At 42.2% G+C, this 24813-nt stretch overlaps 1 protein-coding gene across 4 annotated transcripts in view; it reads right to left on the bottom strand.

The window, feature by feature from the left end:
- The window catches only part of LOC126293354 (uncharacterized), a 220065-nt gene that overhangs the window by 181659 nt on the left and 13593 nt on the right, over window positions 1–24813 (bottom strand). For 2 of the 4 annotated variants that reach the window (XM_049986555.1, XM_049986554.1), the window contains exons 2-3: window positions 4876–5036; window positions 2809–2892 (exon numbers count right to left, since the gene is read on the bottom strand). In XM_049986555.1, the coding sequence (XP_049842512.1) occupies window positions 2809–2892; window positions 4876–5009 (218 nt within the window). In that variant the 5' untranslated portion in view covers window positions 5010–5036. The remainder of the gene's footprint in view (window positions 1–2808; window positions 2893–4875; window positions 5037–24813) is intronic. The other 2 variants (XM_049986556.1, XM_049986557.1) reach the window with 1 other exon arrangement.

Raw genomic sequence — 24813 nt, 5'->3', positions numbered from 1 at the left:
CTGAAAATATGTTGGGTACAGGATTACACTGGAATTGCAACAGAGGGAACTTCATATTTTCAGCTGTCTCGTACACTGTTTTACTTTCTCTTGTTGCCATGTTGAATTAGCTTCTTTTCCCAAAACACCATGGGGTTTACACAATTACTACCCACTAACATCTTAATGCAGTTGCAATTGTGACAGAATACTGAAGCAGTCTACAATTTATCAAACAGCTGAGGATAAATAAGGTATATAGCTAATAAAAAGATCATGCTCGGTATAACAATAAAATTGATTCCTTCACTTATGTTGTTTCAAATCCATATATTTCATTGGGATCACTGTTATACTGCAGTACATAAGAAAGTTTCAAGGGTAGCTATATAGAAAAATATTCTCTGCTTTGCATGCTATTATTTGCCAAAAATTCATTTCACTATCTCAAAGCATTTATGAGATATGAGTACAGGTAAATCTCCTTACACGCTATACTTACATTCCATGGAATTTCTGTGGAAAAATATGAGGTTAGGGTCTCATTTACTTACACATTAACTTCAAAATAGCAGAGAGTGATGACATCTGTCAGCTGTATAACTCTCTCTGTCACATAGCAAGAATCATGCTACATGGTTTGAGGAGCCTGACACTGGACTAACTATGACACCTTGGCCACAAAATTCACAATTAAAAACAGTGGTAGCTATGAGTTTGTGTTTGGCACATACTAGATCATACAGGGTGTTACAAAAAGGTATTGTGAAACTTTCAGGAAACATTCCTCACAAACAAAGAAAGAAAATATGTTATGTGGACATGTGTCCGGAAATGCTTACTTTCCATGTTAGAGCTCATTTTATTACTTTTCTTCAAATCACATTAATCATGGAATGGAAACACACAGCAACAGAATGTACCAGTGTGACTTCAAACACTTTGTTACAGGAAATGTTCAAAATGTCCTCCGTTAGTGAGGATACATGCATCCATCCTCCATCGCATGGAATCCCTGATGCAGCCCTGGATAATGGCGTATTGTATCACAGCCGTCCACAATACAAGCATGAAGAGTCTCCACATTTGGTACCGGGGTTGCATCGACAAGAGCTTTCAAATGCCCCCATAAATGAAAGTCAAGAGAGTTGAGGTCAGGAGAGCGTGGAGGCCATGGAATTGGGCTGCCTCTACCAATCCATCGGTCACCGAATCTGTTGTTGAGAAGCGTACGAACACTTCGACTGAAATGTGCAGGAGCTCCATCGTGCATGAACCACATGTTGTGTCGTACTTGTAAAGGCACATGTTCTAGCAGCACAGGTAGAGTATCCCATATGAAATCATGATAACGTGCTCCATTGAGCGTAGGTGGAAGAACATGGGGCCCAATCAAGACATCACCAACAATGCCTGCCCAAACGTTTACAGAAAATCTGTGTTGATGACGTGATTGCACAATTGTGTGCAGATTCTCATCAGCCCACACAAGTTGATTGTGAAAATTTACAATTTGATCACATTGGAATGAAGCCTCATCCGTAAGGAGAACATTTGCACTGAAATGAGGATTGACACATTCGCAGAAGTGTACCTGTGGAGGCCAATCAGCTGCTGATAGTGCTTGCACACACTGTACATGGTACAGAAACAACTGGTTCTCCCGTAGCACACTCCATACAGTGACGTGGTCAATGTTACCTTGTACAGCAGCAACTTCTCTGATGCTGACATTGGGGTTATCGTCAACTGCATGAAGAATTACCTCATCCATTGCAGGTGTCCTCGTCGTTCTGGGTCTTCCCCAGTTGCAAGTCATAGGCTGGAATGTTCCGTGCTCCCTAAGATGCCGATCAATTGCTTCGAACGTCTTCCTGTCGGGACACCATCGTTCTGGAAATCTGTCTCGATACAAACATACCACGCCACGGCTATTGCCCCGTGCTAATCCATACATCAAATGGGCATCTGTTAATTCCGCATTTGTAAACATTGCACTGACTGCAAAACCACGCTCGTGATGAACACTAACCTGTTGATCCTACATACTGATGTGCTTGATACTGGTACTATAGAGCAATGAGTTGCATGTCAACACAAGCAGCGAAGTCAACATTACCTTCCTTCAATTGGGCCAACTGGCGGTGAATTGAGGAAGTACAATAGATACTGACGAAACTAAAATGAGCTCTAACATGGAAATTAAGCGTTTCTGGACACATGTCTACATAACATCTTTTCTTTATTTGTGTGTGAGGAATGTTTCCTGAAAGTTTGCCATACCTTTTTGTAACACCCTGTATGTTGCTGTGTGTGAGATGGAGCTACCATATTGAATTTTTCTTTAAACTTGAGATGAGTTCTATATCTACTGCCAGTATTGAGGAAATGGACGGTATTTAGTGTACACACTTCTGATGGTGTGCCTAAATGACAGAGCTGAAATGAAATATTCATAACATACAGGTAGGTCATTTTATACTCAGATTTGTTGTCCAAATTTGCATATAAATGAGATTCTTTTAAAGTCAAATCCATGCCACACAAAATCACTGTTGCATTGCATTCTGAAAGTTGATCAACATTCTATTTAGCATGTGGCGATAATGTTTTGGCTCTGAAGTTATAACTGTTAATAACAGGCCTTGTTATCTCTCTGAGTATTTTTTGAACTGCCAATTTACACACTACACAATTTCATCTGTGCATGTGCATGGCTATCTGCATAGTATGTAAGGACTAAATTGGTTGAACAGTGTTTTGTGCAGTCAGTGAGAAAAATAAAGGTAACATGAAAATACAATAAAAACATTATTCTGATGTACATACCTTATTCCACATTGACTGAAAGGAATTTGTGCACCAATAGGGCAGTATCCTTCAAATACAATGCAACCATTGTTCTCATAGCAGCTGAAAACAATTTTTTTTATTTCAGTTTGTACTAGTCATTATGTTCAGTCATATTTACTAATTTAAGTCATGTAGAGAGGCATTAGAGAGGACACTAGTAAATTAAAATAATCCACAACCACAGAGGTGTACTAAAACTGGAAAAATATTATAATAGGTATTCAGAACTGTCTGATTTTAAGGGTGTCTATATATCATCCAGCTGCCTTCTTCAGTTGACTAATTACTTGTTATTTTTATTTGTACCACTACAAGCTGCTATTACCTACAAGTACAGCACACGAGGAATCCTATAAAAGTGGTGTAATTAGGTATGCTTCAAGTGCAATGAAACTTGGAACTTCAGCCATCATGCAATCCCGTTTTAAATTCCCAATCAATTTGCCATATACACAAAACTACACAATGTACAGAGCACATTATTATCCTTTGTTAAATCTTTGTGTTTATCAACAGTTTGTCATAATCTGAAAGAGTGATAGAGTTGTTATGTTCCAGCCTATAATTATAGTTAACGTTTTAAGGTTATCACACTCCAGTCCACACTGAACTCACAATTGGGAGGACAACGGCCCCACATTTTGCAGGCGAGACACACAAAGCTAGTGCTGCATTGCAGCAACTAAGCTAGGATGTGATGTGGATTGCGTCAGGTGGGGTGGGGTAGAGGGAGAGAGAGGAGGGAGGCAGTGATATAGGTTGGGATGGGTGACTAGCTGCTCGGAGGGATGCAGTCAGTTTATCGGCTAGGAAAGTGGGAGGGAGGGATGGCAGGTGCACAAGCTAGGCAGGTGGTGCATGGCAGAGATGGTGGGGAATGGCGACATGGGAACGTGAATTGTGAGGGGTTGACAGGACAGAGAAAGGGGAAACTGTTGGCTGAAGGGTGTGGGGACAATGGGTTACTGGAGATTGTGGTCAGGGCAATTACAGGAGCGAAAGAGGTCCTGTGAAGACATCTTCCCATCTGCCTAGTTCAGAGAAACCAATGGTGGAGGGAGGCTCCAGATGAGCTGGGTTGTGAAGTAGCCACTCAAATTGAGCATGTTGTGATCAGATCCATGTCGTGCCACCGGGTGATCAACTTTGTTCACATCCATAGTTTGGCAGTGACCATTCATCCTGGTGGACAGTTTGTTGTAGTCATACCAATGTAAAAAGCTGTGCAATGGTTATAGCAGAGCTCGTATACAGCATGTATGCTTTCACAGGTGGCCTGGCCTTTGATGGGGTAAGATTAGCCTCTGGCAGGGCTGGAGTAGAAGGTGCTGGGCAGATGGATTGGACAGGTCTTCCATCATGGTCTTCCAGAGGGATATGATCCCTGTAGCAAGGGGTTAGGGTGGAAGTGTCAAAGGCATGGACTCGGATGTTGTGTAGGATGGGTTGGTGATGGAACACCACTTTGGGATGGGTGGGTAGGGCACCCCTTATTTAAGGGCATGATGAGGTACAACTAAAGCTCTGACAAAGGATATGATTCTTGGTAATGAAGGGGTAGTCCTTTGTAGCTGATTCTTCGGGGTGGTGAGAGGATTGGGGGTGGTGGAAGGATTGGGGATGTCTGAGGATGTAAGCACGTGTGTGTGTGTGTGTGTGTGTGTGTGTGTGTGTGTGTGTGTGTGTGGTGTTTTCTCTGCGTGTATTTATACTATGGCTTGAAAAAAGGTTATACGAAAGCTAGCAAGCTTTCTTGCTTTTTGAGTGTGCCCATCAATGTCTCAACACTTCTATTTTTCAATGAGAACTCCTCCTTAATCCAAAAAATTAACATTCTACTAGAGTTTTCCTACAGTGTTACATGTATAGTTAGTTTTAGATAATCATTTACAAAGTCAGCATTTTGCCAGAATTATATTTTTCACTGAGAAAGTGTATTATAGTCGTAAAACTGATTCATTCTGCATTATGACGAGATGTTTCAATCATGACCCATGGAAAATAAAAATAGCTCAACAAAATTAAAATAAACAATACCAGTACCTGACTTTAGGATCTCGCATAGAAGGTATTTCCTCCACAGAGAACTCAACTGTCACAGAACTGTTTAATGCTTCTTCTGGTTCCAGATGGACAGAGAGAGGATGTGGTAAATTAAAATGTTTCACGTGTTGCATCTCCAGCTGCTCCAGCAGCTACCTTACCTGAAAAATGAAAAGGTCGTTTAGTCACAACATAAATTCTTCGTTGTGTTCGTAAAATATATCTAGTTTAGAGAAAGCATGTAAAAATTCGCTTGACACCTTTCTTCCAAACCGTGTAAGCACCAGCCAGATGTGGCTGAGGTTCAAAGAAATAATGCTGACAGTAACTGAGAGTTTTTTACCAATTACATTAACAAGAGATGGAAGAGATTTCCCATGAAACAGGAAACAGGTGCGGACACTGTTTCAGAAGGAAGAAAGTAAGCCTGATCTCAAATAAACTGAAAACATCCATGATTGGTGATGTTCTAGAGAATATCCAAATTTAGCGTGCACCTCAATTTGATATGCTTTTAATAGTTTCCACAATGAAACATTGTCTCGAAATCTGGCAGAAAATCCAAACAGATTCTGGTCATATGTAAAGTACAACAGTGGCAAGACACAATCAGTATCTTCAACGTGAAATAGAATGATAATTTTACCAATTTCTGGGCAACTAATGCAGTGTTACTAAAGAAGGATGTTCAAAATTCCTTCACCAGAGAAAATGCAGTAAATACTACAGAATTCAAATCAAGAACAACTGAAAAAATGAGTCAATTAGAAATAGATATCCTCACTGCAGTGAAGCCACTTAACACACGACACAAAGGTAAGTCTTACAGTTCAGACTGTATATCAATAATGTTGCTTTCAGAGTATGCTGACAAAATAATTCTATTTTTAACAATAATTTACAATCACTCTTTCAACAAAAGATCCACACCCAAACACTGGAAATATGTACAGGTAACATTAACAAAGATGCAGGGAAACAGAAGTCATCTGCTGAGTCATAGACCAATATCATTCAGATCAATTTACAGTAGGATTTTGGAACATATACTGTATTTGAATATTAATTAACTACCAGATTTTCTACCATCTACCACATTCCTATGTAACAGTAATAGAATCATTCAAAGAAAGACTACATACAGTAGTGCAGAAGTATCCTGATTGAGAAATATTAGTTGCAGGTGACTTTAATCTACTGAGTATGGACTTGGACATTTGTAGATTCATTGTAAGTAGTGCGGAGAAACAATATTGTGAAGAAGTACTAAATGCTTTCTCTGACAACTTGCTTGAGTAACTAGTGGGACAACCTACACACAATGGAAATATTTGTGACCTCATAGCTACAAACACATCTGATCTTAATCGATAATGTCAATACAGAGACATGGATTAATGGATTAGTTAGCACAATGTCATCATACACGTGATGGTTACTAAAGTTTAAAAAAATACATCAAGTGGTCTAGGAGATTTCTTATGTCAGACTGAGCAGATGAGCAGTTGTTAGCGTTCTACTTAGATAATGAATGAATGTTATTTAATTCCAATATGATGGATGCAGAGGAATTATGCACACAGTTTAAGGTGATTGTAAATCACACTCTGGAGAAGACAATTTCAAGTTTTCTAGACTTCTGTAAGATTTTTGAGGCCATTCCTCACAAGTGGCATCTAATCAGACCATGTGCCTACAGAATATCATCTCAGTTATGCAACTGGTTCCATGATTTCCTGTCAGAAAGGTCACAGTTCATAGTAACTGATAGAAAGTCATCAAGTAAAACAGAAGTGATATCTGGGGTTTCCCAATGAAGTGTTATAAGCCCTCTAATGTTCCTAGTCCAAATAAACAATTTAGTAAACAATCTGAGCAACCATGTTAGAGTGTTTACAGATGATGCTGTCATTTACCACCTAGTAAAGTGATCCAAAGATCAGTAAAAATTAAAAAATAATCTAGACAAGATATGTGTGTGGTGCGAAAAGTGGCAACAGAACCTGAACATCAAAATGTTTGGTGTCCTCCATGTGATCACTAAAAAAATCCATTAAATTTTAGCTAGGTGATAAACAATACAAATTTAAAGATCGTCAATTCATATAAAAACCTCGAGATTACAATTATGAATAACTCAAACTGGAACCAGCATGTAGTAAATGTTGACAGGAAGCGAACCAAAGGCTGCACTTTATTTGCGGAACACTTAGAAGTGCAACAAATATATTAAAGTGACTGTCTACACTATGGCTGTCAGTTCTCTTCTGAAGTGCTGCTGTGCGGTACAGGGATCCTTACCAGATAGGGTTGATGTACATTGGAAAAGTCCAAGGAAGAGGAACATGTTTTATATTATTGCTAAATAGGAGAGAGAATGTCATAGATATTACATGTAAGTCTGGGTGGCAATCATTAAAACAAAGGCATTTTTCAATGTGGTGAGATACATTTGTGAAATTTCAATCACCATCTTTCTCTTCTGAATGCAAAAATGTTTTGATGACTCCCACCTACAAGGGAAGAAATTATTATTTTAACAATATAGCAGAAAAAAGAGCGTTTACAGAAAGACACAGGTTCTCATTTTTCACATGTACTATTCGACAGTGTAACACTCAAGAAATAGTCTGAATTTAGTTCTATAAATCCTCTCCCAAGCACCTGAGTGTGATCTCACATTAGTCACGCAGATGTAGATGTTGATTTAAATGCATATCAGTTTCCCAAGTTAAGTCACTGAATATAATGAAAATTGTTAGAAAATGCAAGATAAAGTGATTATGGAACATTAACATGATGATAAAAAATTGTGGATGAAACTGCGAACAGTTGAATGTCAGTGTCCAACATGCACAACATTTTGGCAAGAAACCGTGTAGCCACCAGGTGTGATTTTGAACAGCCAGTGCACCTGCCTATGGTAACTTGGTTATCTGTCAAAATACTTTGCCTGTGGATGCAGACGTTGTTCACCTCACCTTCAACCCTGCTCCCAGATTCAACTAAACAGCCCACATCAAAGATTTACTGTCCTACGCTCGTACTCTCTACTCGAAATATCACTTTGCCACAAAGAAAAATAGCCCTGATCCTACTCCTAATGATCCTACTCCACAAGACACTATCCAAATTGAACCCTGCCTGGAACAGTTCCGTCCTCCGTCACAGCGGGACCCACCTCCTCTTCCTCAAAATCACCCTCTCCAAACCTTCCAGGAATTTCTCACTTCCAGCCTTGCCTCTCAGTCCTTCTTGAAAAACCTTAATCCTATTTCCAACATCACCACAGCTGAAGCCCAGGCTATCCATGATCTTAAGGCTGACCGATCCATTGTCATTCTTCCGGTGGACAAGGGTACCACGACCGTGATACTTGATCATCGAGAGTATGTGGCTGAGGGACTGCGTCAGCTTTCAGACAACACTACATACAAAGTTTGCCAAGGCAATCCCATTCCTGATGTCCAGGCGGAGCTTCAAGGAATCCTCAGAGCCTTAGGCCCCCTACACAACCTTTCACCTGACTCCATCAACCTCCTGACCCCACAGACATCCTGCACCCCTACCTCCTACCTACTTCCTAAATTTCACAAACCCAATCATCCCAGCCACCCCATTGTAGCTGGTTACCAAGCCCTCACACAACGTATCTCTGCCTACGTAGATCAACACCTTCAACCCATTACATGCAGTCTCCCATCCTTCCTCAAAGACACTGATCACTTTCTCGAGTGCCTGGAATCCTTACCCAATCTGTTACACCTGGAAACCATCCCTGTAACCATTGATGTCACTTCCTTATACACAAATATCCCGCACATCCAGGGCCTTGCTGTGATGGAGCACTTCCTTTCACTACAATCAACTGCCACCCTACCTAAAACCTCTTTCCTCATTACCTTAGCCAGCTTCATCCTGACCCACAACTTCTTCACTTTCGAAGGCCAGACATACCAATAATTAAAGGGAACAGCCATGGGTACCAAGATGGCCCCCTTGTATGCCAACCTATTTATGGGTCGCTTAGAGGAAGCCTTCTTGGTTACCCAGGCGTGCCAACCCAAAGTTTGGTACAGATTTATTGATGACATCTTCATGACATGGACTCATGACATCTTCATGACCTCTCCAACCTCAACTCCTTTGGTTCCATCAGATTCACTTGGCCCTACTCCAAATCCCATGCCACTTTCCTTGACGTTGACCTCCATCTGTCCAGTGGCCAGCTTCACACATCCTTCCACATCAAACCCACCAACAAGCAACAGTACCTCCATTATGACAGCTTCCACCCATTCCTTATCAAACGGTCCCTTCCCCACAGCCTAGGTCTTCATGGCAAATGAATCTGCTCCAGCCCTGAATCCCTGAACCATTACACCAACAATCTGAAAACAGCTTTCGCATCCCGCAACTACCCTGCCGACCTGGTACAGAAGCAAATAACCAGAGCCATTTCCTCATCCCCCCAAACCCAGAATCCCCCATAGAAGAATCCCAACAGTTCCCCACTTGTGACAGGATACTTACCGGGACTGGATCAGGCTCTGAATGTGGCTCTCCAGCAGGGATACGACTTCCTCAAATCCTGCCCTGAAATGAGATCCATCCTTCATGAAATCCTCCCCACTCCACCAAGAGTGTCTTTCCGCCATCCACCTAACCTTCGTAACCTCTTGGTTCATCCCTATGAAATCCCCAAACCACCTTCCCTACCCTCTGGCTCCTACACTTGTAACCGCCCCCGGTGTAAAATCTGTCCCATGCACGCTCCCACCACCACCTACTCCAGTCCTGTAACCCAGAAGGTGTACACGCTCAAAGGCAGAGCCACATGTGACAGCACCCACGTGATTTACCCACTGACTGCCTACACTGTGAAGCCTTCTACAAACAGTCCATTCACATGAACGGACACAGGCAAACAATGTTTGTTGGTAATGAGGATCGCCCTGTGGCTAAACATGCCTTGGTGCATGGCCTGCATATCTTGGCACAGTGTTACACCGTCCGTGTTATCTGGATACTGCCTACTGACACCAACCTACCAGAACTCCGGAGATGGGAACTCTTCCTCCAATATATCTTCTCTTCCTGTTACCCACCAGGCCTCAACTTCTGCAAATTTCAAGTCACCATTGCTCATACCTCACCTGTCTTTCAACAACATCTTTGCCTCTGTACTTCTGCCTCGACTGACATCTCTACCCAAACTCTTTGCCTTTACATATGTCTCCTTGTGTCTGTTATGTGAGGATGGCTATGTGTGTGTGTGTGTGTGCGAGTGTATACCTGTCCCTTTTCCCCCAAGGTAAGTCTTTCCACTCCCGTGATTGGAATGACTCCTTACCCTCTCCCTTAAAACCCACATCCTTTCGTCTTTCCCTCTCCTTCCCTCTTTCCTGATGAAGCAATCATGGGTTGCGAAAGCTTGAAATTTGAATTTGTGTGTGTGTTTGTTATATATACAGGGTGGAGAACAACTGTGTCACAAAATTTTAACCCTGGATAATTGATGCCAGTAGGAACCAAAATTACTAGTGTTGTGTAGGTTAACAACACACCATTTTTAAACTACGGAAACTTGGCATCACATGCTCTGATTGGCCGTGGGATTGCCCTGTTGCTGTTCGTTATTTGACGGGCAGCGCTTTAGTTGTCATTTCACACACAGAAACGTCCCTTATGCTGTCACTGCCCAACATGATACACACACATGTCGAATAGGGCAACAGGGCAATCCCGTGGCCAACTGGAGTGTGAGGCACCAAGTTTCCGTACTTTAAAAACTGTCCATTGTTGACCTACACAACATTAGTAATTTTGGTTCTTACTGGCATCAGCTATCCAGGGTTAAAATTTCGTGACACAATTTTTCTCTGCCCTGTTTGGTGACAGACTGAATGATTGACTGACTGAATTTTTACTGGTCCAGTTTTATGATATAGCATACATTGTACAAGTGCCTACTGGACAGGGCAAAATGAGGATGCATGTACATTTATTTTTATTTATAAATAAGTTAAAGTAAGCAGATACTAACAAAGAGATAGAGGGGCTGGCCAGTACTTACCTCAGCTCAGTACAGCCGATAGAAACACAAAAAACAACCGAAAATTTAAGCTCCTAGCTTTCGGAATAAATGTTCCTTCATCAGGGAGGAGAGAGGGGAAAGAAAGGGAAGAAGGGAAAGTGGATCTAGTTACTCACAACCCAGGTTATGAAGCAACAGGGAAAGGAAAACTGGGAAGGTAGCAAGGATGGAGGCATGGTTGTCAGAGGGAAGCCAAAGATATTCTATATATATAGAATATCTATATATATAGAATATAGAATATAGAATATCTATATATTCTATATATTCTATATATATAGAATATCTATATATATAAGCTAGGAGCTTAAATTTTCGGTTGTTTTTTTGTGTTTCTATCGGCTGTACTGAGCTGAGGTAAGTACTGGCCAGCCCCTCTATCTCTTTGTTAGTTAAAGTAAGCAGACACATTCTTGTAATCTAAATTTATCAGTAATTGTTTAAGCACAGGACAAATTAAGGATGCAGCAATACACAGTATCAGCAAAATAAGTAGACAAATTAAATTTGGTTCTATTCTTACATCATCATCTTTATTTCCCCTCTATCTAACATCTGGTCGGCTTGGGATATTTTTAAAATCTAAGGTTATTAGTAACTGTTTAAGTAACATTTATTTTTATACATAAATAACTTAGGAGTAAAGGAGACCACTCAACGAGCAGCAGAAGTGGAAGCATTAACACAATCACGTGGTGAGTTGATGTCAATCAGAATGCCATTTAGGGTGATAAAGGTGCCTTATCCACACCTCACCCATATTGAACAAGGTCATATAATAGGTATATGAGAAGTTGGATGTTCCTTCTGTGATAGTGCAGAAAGATTTGGCAAGAATGGCAGTGGTCACGAGAATGTATTGTCATGAGCAGACCAGACTCAGGAGGGCCACGTAGCGCTATTGAGAGTGAGAAGACCATTGTTTTTGGCATAGGGTTCTGGTGCATAATACTGCATATGCAGCAGCAATTTGAACATCAGTTGGTGCCAGAGTGATACAACAAACTGTTACAAACCAGTTATTTCAAGGACACTTCCAAACCAGGTGCCCTGTAAGTGTGAATTCCATTGACCACAAAACCACTGCACTGGACTCGCATTCGGGAGGACGATGGTTCAATCCCGCATCTGGCCATCCTGATTTAGGTTTTCTGTGATTTCCCTAAATCTCTCCAGGCAAATGCCGGGATGGTTCCTTTGAAAGGGCACCACTTAGTTCCTTCCCCATCCTTCCCTAACCCGATGAAACTGATGACCTTGCTGTCTGGTCTCCTCCCCCAAACAACCCATTCCAACCCCAAAACCACTGCAATTTGCAACTACAGTGGTGTCAAGCGAAAGCTCATTGAAGGACTGGGTGGAGGTCTCCAGAATGAGATTTTTACTCTGCAGCGGAGTGTGCGCTGATATGAAACTTTCTGGCAGATTAAACCTGTGTGCCGAACTGAGACTAGAGCTCGGAGCCTTTGCATTTCGCGGGCAAGTGCTCTACACCTGAACTACCCAAGCACGACTCACGCCCCATCCTCACAGCTTTACTTCCACCAGTACCTCATCTCCTACTTTCCAAACTTCACAGAAGCTCCACTGCAGAGTGAAAATCTCATTCTGGAAACATCCCCAAGGCTATGGCTAAGCCATGTCTCCACAATATTCTTTCTTCCAGGAGTGCTAGTTCTGCAAGGTTTGCAGGAGAGCTTCTGTGAAGTTTGGAAAGTAGGAGATGAGGTACTGGAAGAAGTAATGTTGTGAGGACAGGGTGTGAGTCGTGCTTGGATAGCTCAGATGGTAGAGCACTTGCTCGCGTGAGGCAAAGGTCCCGAGTTCGAGTCTCGGTCCGGTACACAGTTTTAATCTGCCAAGACATTTGGGTAGAGGTCTGTTGTGTTTTGTGATGAAAGTGGCTTTTGCCTCATCATCAGTGATGGCTAGGTGTTAATTAGGAGGAAGCTAGTTGAGGGCCTGCAGCCAGACTATCTGGGTGCGAAACACATTGGACCTGCACATCAAGTTATGGTCTGGGGTGTGACTTTGTATGGCAGCAGGAACACTCTCTTGGTTGTCCCACGCACCCTACTCAAAATTTGTAAATCAGTCCGGTGATTTGACCTGTTGTGCTGCCATTCATGAACAGCTTTCCAGGGGATGTTTTCCAGTAGGATAATGCTCACCTACATATGGCTGTTGTAACCAAACATGCTCTACACCTTGTCAACACGTTGCCTCTTGTATAACCAGATCTGTCTCCAACCAAGCACATTTGCGACATCACCAGATGATAACTCCAGCATCATACACAATCAGCACCAACTGTTCCTAATCTGAATGATCAGCTGCAACAGGCATGGAACTACATCCCACAAACTGAGATACAGCATCTGTAGAAGACAATGCATGCACATTTGCATGCTTGCATTCAACATTCTGGTGATTACACCAGTTATTAATGTACCAGCATTTCACATTTGCCATGACTTATATATGCTTATATTAACCTGTGATCTTGCAATGTTAATCACTTAAATACACTACTGGCCATTAAAGTTGCTACACCAAGAAGAAATGCAGATGATAAACGGGTATTCATTGGACAGATATATTATACTAGAACTGACATGTGATTACATTTTCACGCAATTTGGGTGTGTAGATCCTGAGAAATAAGTATCCAGAACAACCACCTCTGGCCTTAATAACGGCCTTAATACGCTTGGCCATTGAGTTCAAAAATGGGATTTAACATCTGAGGTCATCAGTCCCCTAGAACTTAGAACTACTTAAACCTAAGGACATCACACACATCCATGCCTGAGGCAGGATTCGAACCTGCGACCATAGCAGTCGCGCGGTTCTGGACTGTAGCGCCTATGACCGCTCGGCCACCGAGGCCGGCTGGGCATTGAGTCAAACAGAGCTTGGATGGCATGTACAGGTACAGCTGCCCATACAGCTTCAACACGATACCATAGTTCATGAAGAGTAGTGACGCGTATTGTGATGAGCAAGTTGCTTGGCTACCATTGACCTGACTTTTTCAATTGGTGAGAGATCTGGAGAATGTGTTAGGCAGGGCAGCAGTCGAACATTTTCTGTATCCAGAAAGGCCCTTACAGGACCTGCAACATGCAGTCGTGCATTATCCTGCTGAAATGTAGGGTTTCACAGGGATCGAATGAAGGGTACAGCCACTGGTTGTAACACATCTGAAATGTAATGTCCTCTGTTCAAAGTTCCATCAATGCGAAGAAGAGGAGACCGAGACGTGTAACTAATGGCACCCCATACCATCATGCAGGATGATATGTGAGTATGGGGATGATGAATAAACTCTTCCAATGTGCATTCACCACAATGTCGCCAAACAAGGATGCGACCATCATGATGCTGTAAACAGAACCTGGAGTCATCCGAAAAAATGACGTTTTGCCATTCGTGCACCCAGGTTCGTCGTTGAGTACACCATCGCAGGCTATCCTGTCTGTGATGCAGCATCAAGGGTAACCACAGCCATGGTCTCTGAGCTGACAGTCCATGCTGCTGCAAACGACATTGAACTGTTCATGCAGATGGTTGTTGTCTTCCAAACGTCCCCATCTGTTGACTCAGGGATTGAGATGTAGCTGCACAATCCATTACAGCCATTCGGATAAGGTGCCTGTCATCTCGACTGCTAGTGATATGAGGCCATTGGGATCCAGCATGGCATACTGTATTACCCTCCTGAACCCACCGATTCCATATTCTGCTAACAGTCATTGGATCTCGACCAATGCGAGCAGCAATGTCACGATGCGATAAACCGCAATCGCGATAGGCTACAATCCGACCTTTATAAAAGTCGAAACGTGATGCTATGCATTTCTCCTCTTTACACGAGGCATCACAACAACGTTTCATCAGGCAACGGTGGTCAACTGCTGTTTGTGTATGAGAAATCGGTTGGAAACTTCCCTCATGTCAGCACGCTGTAGGTGTTGCCACTGGCACCAACTTTGTGTGAATGCTCTGAAAAGGTAATCAGTTGCATATCACAGCAACATCTTCCTGTCAGTTAATTTTCACATCTGTAGCATGTCATCTTCATGTTGTAGCAATTTTAATGGCCAGTAGTGTATGTTAGTTAGACAAATGTGTTCCCGACATTTCATTACTTTACATTAATTATTTTTTCGTATTGAAATTTTTTTCCGTAAGTGTACATAGTGCTAACTGGACACACAATGCTGGGATAGATACCATTCTTGTGACCTGAGGCACAAACATACAACAAAAAATTAAAAAGGAAAGAAAGAAAGACATGCAATTTTCCCTGAAAGTATGCATAACCTTTGTGTGTCTAATCCAATCTACTGACCACATAATTTTCACCCTAAAGGTTTCTGAAATCCTGTGGAATCTATCTTCCTCTATTTTTTTAGTCAGTTCTGAATCTCCATGACCCCATGAAGCAAAGCACAACAATTTCTTCTGTCCTGCACTTTCTCCCATAGGTTTTCCAGGATAGAACACATCACTTCTGTGATGTCGCTGATCCATCTCATCCTCTGATTTCCTCTTGTCCTAGTGCCTTAGATCTTCCCCAGCATTAGCGTTTTTTTCCAGTGGAACATTTTCTTTCATGATGTGCACAAAGTAGGTCAACTTTCGTTTTAGTATCTGACCTTCCAGGGAGCATTCTGGTTTCATTTGCTCTAATATCCACCTATACATTCTCTTTGCATCCTTGGGACTCTATGAAGTTTCCTTCAGCACTACAATTCAAAGGAGTCTATTTGTCGCTGTTCTGTCTTTCAAACAGTCCAGGTCTCACATCCCTACATAACCCTGGAAAGACCATTGATTACTAATGTTACATCTCTACTCCTTACAATCTTCAGGGTTTGACGTTGCCTTTCTACAAAGCACCAAGCATCTAATGATTCCACGGCTGCAGTCACCATCAGCAGAAATCTGGGAATGAGATAACTGAATGTAGGCACTACCTTCACATTTCCCCTTCTGTATGCCATGAAATGGTAGATCCAGTTGCTATAATTTTCATTTTCTTAACATTCTGCCTAAGGCCAGCTTTTACACTTTCTTCTTTCACTTTCAGCAAGAGTGTCTTCACTTTCTGTCAACAGTAAGGTACCTGTGTATCTAAGGCTGTTTATGTTCATACCAGCTACTTTAATTTTGGTTTCTTCTTCATCTAGGCTGGCATTCCTCATAACGTGCTCTGCATACAGATTGAATAAGTAAGATGATAGTATGCAGCCTTGCCGTACCCTTTTTTGAATCTTGATTTGTTTAGTTGTTCCATACGTAGTTCTCACCGTGGCTTCTTGGTCAGAGTTTAAACTCCATATGAGATGTATGAAGTGATCTAGTACTCCCAAATTTTTGAGTACTTTCCATAATTTATTGTGATCTACACAGTCGAAGGCTTTGGCGTAATCAGTAAAGCAGAGATACAGGCCTTGTGGAATTCTCCTGCCTTTTCCATAATCTACGAAATGTTGGCAGTTTGATCTCTGGTTCCTCTTCCTTTTTGTGGAATTCAGCTTGTCCTTACAATAGTTCTTGCTTTAGACACTGATGAAGTTTATATTGTAAGATTTTCAGCACAATTTTCTAGCATGTGAGATAAGTGTGATTGTTCAGTGATTTGAACATTCCTTAGAAATTCCCTTCTTTGGAATCAGGATGAATACTGATCTTTACCAGTTTTCTGGCCACTGTTGCATGCTGCACATTTTCTGACATATTGAATGTGGCACTTTCACTCCATTCTTTCTAATGACTTTGTACAATTCTGCTGGAATTCCATCATGTCCACTAGTTTTATTTTAACCATATTTTTGATAGTCCATTACACTTCACACTCCAAAACATCTGGCTCTAGTTCTAAAATAACTTGATCATCATCAGCACTGTCAGTATGCAGTTCTTTCTTATATAGATCTCCTACATATTATGCCCATCTTTCCTTAACGTCATCTGCTTCTGTTAGATCTTTCCCATTTCTGTCTTTTATCATTCCAACTATTACCTGGAATTTTCCTTTGATGTATCTAATTTTCTTGTAAAGATCCCTTGTCTTCCTCATTCAGTTATTATCTACAACTACTTTGCACTGTTGGTTTAAGAAGACATTTTCATCTCTTCTAGATAATTTCTGAAACTCTGTATTTAATTTAAACATTGCTGATCAATCCCCTTTGGTTTTTGCTTTCCTGTGTTCTTCTGAAATGCCTCAACCAATTCCCACATGGCCTTCCTGTTATTCTTTTTCTTAGGAATGTGTTTTTCTGCTGCCTTTTTGACAGTATTGGCCACTTCTGCCCACAGCTCTAGTGGGCTTCTGTCTCTAATGCATTAAATCTGTTTCAGACTGCTCTTCACCATATAGTGGAGACAGCTCACAGACAGGCATGACAAAAGGACTGCACTTAAGGTAATATCTGCAAGATGGAACAGCTTTTGCTACTTTCCCCAGTTTAAGCCAGAATTATGAAATTATGAGCCCGTGATCTGATCCACAATCAGTTCCAGGTCTCGGTGGTTGGAGCATAAACTTGAATAACTGACCTTGAAATCCAATGGGCATAAGTCTATCATTTTTATAGTTGCATCCCATTACAGCTCTTCCTACTCTGTTACTAATTATGAAGGCTACTCCATTACTTCTGTTTGTTCTCTCATCTGGAATAGCACACAATATGCCCATTCAAAGCAAATTCTCCCATGCCACTACACATTTCTGATTTTCCTTTATACACAGATCTTACATTCCCTGTTCCTATGCAGCACTCCTCCCAGCAACATCTTATTCTTCGCAAAGCTTCTCTCAACCTGGTTTCCCACAGAGATCCGAATGGGGAACTTGAAACCCTGGAACAAATTTAATGATTTGTAAAAGGAGAGATATCCAGGTATGACAAATAGACAAAACTTGGTATCACCCATCAAATGGATTCTTTTGGACTAGTTAGAATCTGTCCATGGGATTTGGATGTTGTGGTCTGAAGACTGGTTTGATGCAGCTACCCAAGCCAGATTATCATGTGCAAGTTTCTTCATTACTGTATAATTCTCCTCTCTGTCTTGTAACGAAGCAGGGTTGCTCACTGCTATCCTGTTTTGGTTTTACACTCCTTCAGTAACTTAGTTAAGCAATGAATTTTTATTTTTTTTCATTCTCACTACTCAGATTCCAACTACAGATTCTGTGGCCTTCAGTCTCATAGTACAGAATTCAGAAATAGTTTAAATAAAGTTCCCCTAGTAAAATCTATTATTTCAGTACATTCTAATGTCTATTCTAAAAGTAATGAGCTAATCAGTTTTATTGGAAATGCATACTGTTAAAAGTTATGAACAATGACGTATATTGTGCAGTAGATAGTAAGTAAAATTCGAGTGAGCAAATAGATCAAATTCAGCTATAAGACTGCATCCAAAAGAAAGCCTAAATTTTACTGATTCCAGCAAAGTGTTTAAATTAACCTAAAGTCTGTTAGTTAAATAGATATTAAGACTTAAAATCTGTAGCCTGTATGACCTTTAGTGCCAATTGTGACCAAACTACCAAATAATTCCGAGGTCTGTTTTGATACTTTTGCTACCTTTATTTTTCTACGTAAAATGACTCCAGTCTCAACTTTGTAAGTGCATTAATTAAGAATTAAGTAAATTTGAATATGTAAAAACTATTGTTCAATAGGGCTGCCGTGATTATAAGTTGGGAATTCCCACGGCGGATGCATAAGTTAGTTCCGCATATTTAAATTGATACAGCTCACTCATGTTATTTAAATAACAAAACCCAATAGTTAACTTCAAAACCAGTTAGAAAGGATCATTTTAACCCTGGGAAATTATAAACTATAATATATTAACAGAAATAGTCAATAGATCTCGTGTTTGTTTTGAATACAGTCAGAGAGAGTCCCTTTAGTCAGCCATACTGCCAGTAGTGTCAGTGTCGCCCTAACCGCCGTCTGCTTCACGTCTTCTGTGCAGCGAGCTACCTTAATCTAAGTATTATCTGTATTTTTCTTACTTGTCACTTCTTCTTCTGCGTGTTTTTGCTTTTAGGAAGCTTTAATAGTAGAGTGCTATTAAGTGTTCCATAGATCTCGTGTTTGTTTTGAATACAGTCAGAGAGTCCCTTTAGTCAGCCATAGTGCTAGTAGTGCTAGTGTTTGTTTTCGATACCGTCCAGAGACAGGTAGTGCTATTTTCCTTGTTTCTACAAGAAGTGGTTAGCAATCACAGTTTAGTCAATAATCAACCGCCTTTAGTGAATTAGCAGTCTAGTTAAAAGCTGATTAACACTCTATAGTAAATTGATTTCTTAGGATGGCTAGGATGTGTGGCTGCTGTGTACGGACGCAGGAGGAGCTGGCCACTCTTCGCGAACAGCTGAGCGTGTTGATGGCCGCGGTCAGCCGTCTTCAGGCTGCTGCCTCGGAGTGTAGCGGCAGTGGGGAGTCTGGTGCGTCGCATGGTGCACCCCAGGTGTTAGATGCTTCACCCACTGTCCCTGCTGTCGAGACATCTTCGCGGGTACCGGGCGCGGTTGCGCCACCCTCTCCCCAAGGGGAGTGGCGGGTTCAGCGGCGCACGAGGCGGAGGGTCAATGTGGAGGCTGGCCGTGTGGCATCGCCCGCTCTGCCTGTGAGTGGACATGTGGCTGCTCCTTCAGCAAGGTCCGAGCAGGCACACGGGGGGAGGGGTTTATTAGTTATTGGGAGCTCCAACGTTAGGCGGGTGATGGAGCCCCTTAGGGAAATAGCGGAAAGGTCGGGGAAGAAGGCCAGTGTTCACTCTGTCTGCTTGCCGGGGGGTCTCATCCGAGATGTGGAGGAGGCCCTACCGGCGGCGATAGAGAGCACTGGGTGCACCCGACTGCAAATTGTTGCTCATGTCGGCACCAATGACTCTTGCCGTCTGGGTTCAGAGGTCATCCTCAGTTCGTACAGGCGGTTGGCGGAGTTGGTGAAGGTGGAAAGCCTCGCTCACGGGGTGGAATCAGAGCTAACTATTTGTAGTATCGTTCCGAGAACCGATCGCGGTCCTCTGGTTTGGAGCCGAGTGGAAGGCTTAAACCAGAGGCTCAGACGATTCTGCGGAGAGCTGGGGTGCAAATTTCTCGAGCTCCGCTATCGGGTGGAGAAATGTAGGGTCCCCCTGAATAGGTCAGGCGTGCACTACACGCCGGAAGCGGCTACGAGGGTAGCGGAGTACGTGTGGAGTGCACATGGGGTTTTTTTAGGTTAGAGAATTCCCTCCCTAGGCCCGACAAGACGCCTCCTGAGACGCGGCAAGGCAGGAGTAGGCAAAATGCAACAAGGAATAACAATATTAATGTGCTAATAGTAAACTGCAGGAGCGTCTATAGAAAGGTCCCAGAACTGCTCTCATTAATAAACGGTCACAACGCCCATATAGTACTAGGAACAGAAAGTTGGCTGAAACCAGACGTAAACAGTAATGAAATCCTAAACTCTGATTGGAATGTATACCGCAGAGATAGGCTGGACAGTGAAGGAGGAGGCGTGTTTATAGCGATAAGAAGTGCAATAGTATCGAAGGAAATTGACGGAGATTCGAATTGTGAAATGATTTGGGTGAAGGTCACGGTTAAAGCAGGCTCAGACATGGTAATTGGATGTCTCTATAGGCCCCCGGGCTCAGCAGCTGTTGTGGCTCAGCACCTGAAGAATAATTTGGAAAATATTTCGAGTAGATTTCCCCACCATGTTATAGTTCTGGGTGGAGATTTTAATTTGCCGGATATAGACTGGGAGACTCAAACGTTCATAATGGGTGGCAGGGACAAAGAATCCAGTGAAATATTTTTAAGTGCTTTATCTGAAAACTACCTTGAGCAGTTAAACAGAAAACCGACTCGTGGCGATAATATATTAGACCTTCTGGTGACAAACAGACCCGAACTATTTGAATCAGTTAATTCAGAACAGGGAATCAGCGACCATAAAGCGGTTACTGCGTCGATGATTTCAGCCGTAAATAGAAATATTAAAAAAGGTAGGAAGATTTTTCTGTTTAGCAAAAGTGACAAAAAGCAGATTACAGAGTACCTGACGGCTCAACACAAAAGTTTTGTCTCAAGTGCAGATAGTGTTGAGGATCAGTGGACAAAGTTCAAAACCATGGTACAATATGCGTTAGATGAGTATGTGCCAAGCAAGATCGTAAGAAATGGAAAAGAGCCACCGTGGTACAACAATCGAGTTAGAAAACTGCTGCGGAAGCAAAGGGAACTTCACAGCAAACATAAACATAGCCAAAGCCTTGCAGACAAACAAAAATTACGCGAAGCGAAATGTAGTGTGAGGAGGGCTATGCGAGAGGCTTTCAATGAATTCGAAAGTAAAGTTCTATGTACTGACTTGGCAGAAAATCCTAAGAAATTTTGGTCCTATGTCAAAGCGGTAGGTGGATCAAAACAAAATGTCCAGACACTCTGTGACCAAAATGGTACTGAAACAGAGGATGACAGACTAAAGGCCGAATTACTAAATGTCTTCTTCCAAAGCTGTTTCACAGAGGAAGACTGCACTGTGCTTCCTTCTCTAGATTGTCGCACAGTTGACAAAATGGTAGATATCGAAGTAGACGACAGAGGGATAGAGAAACAATTAAAATCGCTCAAAAGAGGAAAGGCCGCTGGTCCTGATGGGATACCAGTTCGATTTTACACAGAGTCCGCGAAGGAACTTGCCCCCCTTCTTGCAGCGGTGTACCGTAGGTCTCTAGAAGAGCGAAGCGTTCCAAAGGATTGGAAAAGGGCACAGGTCATCCCCGTTCTCAAGAAGGGACGTCGAACAGATGTGCAGAACTATAGACCTATATCTCTAACGTCGATCAGTTGTAGAATTTTGGAACACGTATTATGTTCGAGTATAATGTCTTTTCTGGAGACTAGAAATCTACTCTGTAGGAATCAGCATGGGTTTCGAAAAAGACGATCGTGTGAAACCCAACTCGCGCTATTCGTCCACGAGACTCAGAGGGCCTTAGACACGGGTTCACAGGTAGATGCCGTGTTTCTTGACTTCCGCAAGGCGTTTGACACAGTTCCCCACAGTCGTTTAATGAACAAAGAGCATACGGACTATCAGATCAATTGTGTGATTGGATTGAGGAGTTCCTAGATAACAGAACGCAGCACGTCATTCTCAATGGAGAGAAGTCTTCCGAAGTAAGAGTAATTTCAGGTGTGCCGCAGGGGAGTGTCATAGGACCGTTGCTATTCACAATATACATAAATGACCTGGTGGATGACATCGGAAGTTCACTGAGGCTTTTTGCAGATGATGCTGTGGTGTATCGAGAGGTTGCAACAATGGAAAATTGTACTGAAATGCAGGAGGATCTGCAGCGAATTGACGCATGGTGCACGGAATGGCAATTGAATCTCAATGTAGCGAAGTGTAATGTGATGCGAATACATAGAAAGATAGGTCCCTTATCATTTAGCTACAAAATAGCAGGTCAGCAACTGGAAGCAGTTAATTCCATAAATTATCTGGGAGTACGCATTAGGAGTGATTTAAAATGGAATGATCATATGAAGTTGATCGTCGGTAAAGCAGATGCCAGACTGAGATTCATTGGAAGAATCCTAAGGAAATGCAATCCGACAACAAAGGAAGTAGGTTACAGTACGCTTGTTCGCCCAATGCTTGAATACTGCTCAGCAGTGTGGGATCCGCACCAGGTAGGGTTGATAGAAGAGATAGAGAAGATCCAACGGAGAGCAGCGCGCTTCGTTACAGGATCATTTAGTAATTGCGAAAGCGTTACAGAGATGATAGATAAACTCCAGTGGAAGACTCTGCAGGAGAGACGCTCAGTAGCTCGGTACGGGCTTTTGTTAAAGTTTCGAGAACATACCTTCACCGAAGAGTCAAGCAGTATATTGCTCCCTCCTACGTATATCTCGCGAAGAGACCATGAGGATAAAATCAGAGAGATTAGAGCCCACACAGAAGCATACCGACAATCCTTCTTTCCATGTACAATACGAGACTGGAATAGAAGGGAGAACCGATAGAGGTACTCAGGGTACCCTCCGCCACACACCGTCAGGTGGCTTGCGGAGTACGGATGTAGATGTAGATGTAGATGTAGATATTCAAGCGCTCGTCTATATAAGGTCCGAGCTGGTGCCGCTCTAGTTAGTTCTCGGTCAGATTTTCTTGGAGCAAAAGTGCCGGCAAGTTGGTTAATTTTTCGGTGAACTTTGTTAAAGACTGGAAGTTTTTGACCTACCTAATGTGACAATTAAGTGTAAGAGGCCTGGTCACATGAATATTGTGTGTGCGAATGATAACAAATAAATCACACTGTGGTTGACATAAATGTTCAACAATGAATATGGTCTTGACATTTTATTTTGGAAAACTTAATCTAGGATCCTGGCTTCTTAATTTCAGTGTGATTTAGGTGAGACGGACGCAGCTACCAGTAAGACAATATTGAATAAACAAAACAAGGTAGGTCGAGAATGCTGCACACTATCTACTGGGTGAGGAAATGTTTCAATACCAGTACATCCGGTTTTGACGTGAGCTTTAAGTGGCACTAATACAAGGACATGTCCCGGCACATTACATGTGGTGCCCTGGGTAAGGAAACAGCCTGGCACATTACAATCTGAACAGGCCTCGCAAGGCCCAACAGTACCAACTGATTGCCATGTTATCCACAGCCAATCTGTGTGACTAGGTGCAATTAAGGAGGAGCATATGGTAATCACATCACTCTTCCAGCCATTGTCAGTTTTCGTAACTGGAGTCACTACTTTTCAGTCAGGTAGCTCCTCAATTGGCCTCATAAGGGCTGAGTGCAACCCCTTGCCGACAGCACTCAGCAGACCCAGATAGTCACTCATGTAAGTGGTAGCCATGCCTGACAGTGCTTAACTTTAGTGATCTGACGCAAGCTGGTGTTACCACTGTGGCAAGTCCATTGGCTGACTGCTTAATTACTACAACATAAATTTATTTGAGTGTGCTAACTGTAGTCACTCTGCAATTTTTATCCCTCACACTTCTTTCCATTAGCAAACTGACTCTTCCTCAGTGCCTCAGGAAGTGTGCTTCTTTAGGCAAGTTGTGCCATAAATTTCTTTGGTCACCAATTTGATTCAGTACTTCCTTATTAGTTATCTGACCATCTTATCTAACCTTCAGCATTCTCCTGTGTCAAAAGCTTCTAGTCTCTTATTACCTGAACTGATTATCATCCACCTTTCACATCCATATTCAGACATATTCCATGCAAATGCCTTCAGAAAGTTATGTCCTAAAATTAATAATACTAACAACAATAATAATACAATGAAAAGGACAGACTGCTCTTCGCCATATATTGGAGATGGCCTGTAGACAGGCACAACAAAAGGACTGTTAAATAAGTGATCTTATAGCCAAAGGGCTTCTTCTCCACACACACACACACACACACACACATACACACACACACACACACACACATTCACACAACTTCCACACACATGGCCACTGTCTTTGGCTGCCAATGCTGGAGTGTGAGCAACTGTGCATGATGGGAGAATGGGAGAAGCAATATGAGTGGTGGGGTGTAAGGAGGAGGATGGGAGGGGGCGAGACAGCAGAGTAGAGGAGGGGGACATTTAAAAGTGTTACTTGTGGGAGCATACAGGGACAAGATGGGTAGAGGTTAGGATAGCCAGATGCATTTGGGGGTTGGAGGGGGGATGGGGGAAGGTAGCGTAAAAGGAGAGAACTAAAAAGACTGTGGGTGTATTTCTGGAATAGAAGGCTGTGTAGTCTTAGAGTGGTATC

Source organism: Schistocerca gregaria, chromosome 10 (genome assembly GCF_023897955.1).
Source record: "Schistocerca gregaria isolate iqSchGreg1 chromosome 10, iqSchGreg1.2, whole genome shotgun sequence".
In the NCBI taxonomy this organism is placed as follows: Eukaryota; Metazoa; Arthropoda; class Insecta; order Orthoptera; family Acrididae; genus Schistocerca; species Schistocerca gregaria.
Note: the sequence above shows the minus strand (reverse complement) of the source record. Positions and strands in the feature narration are given on the sequence as shown.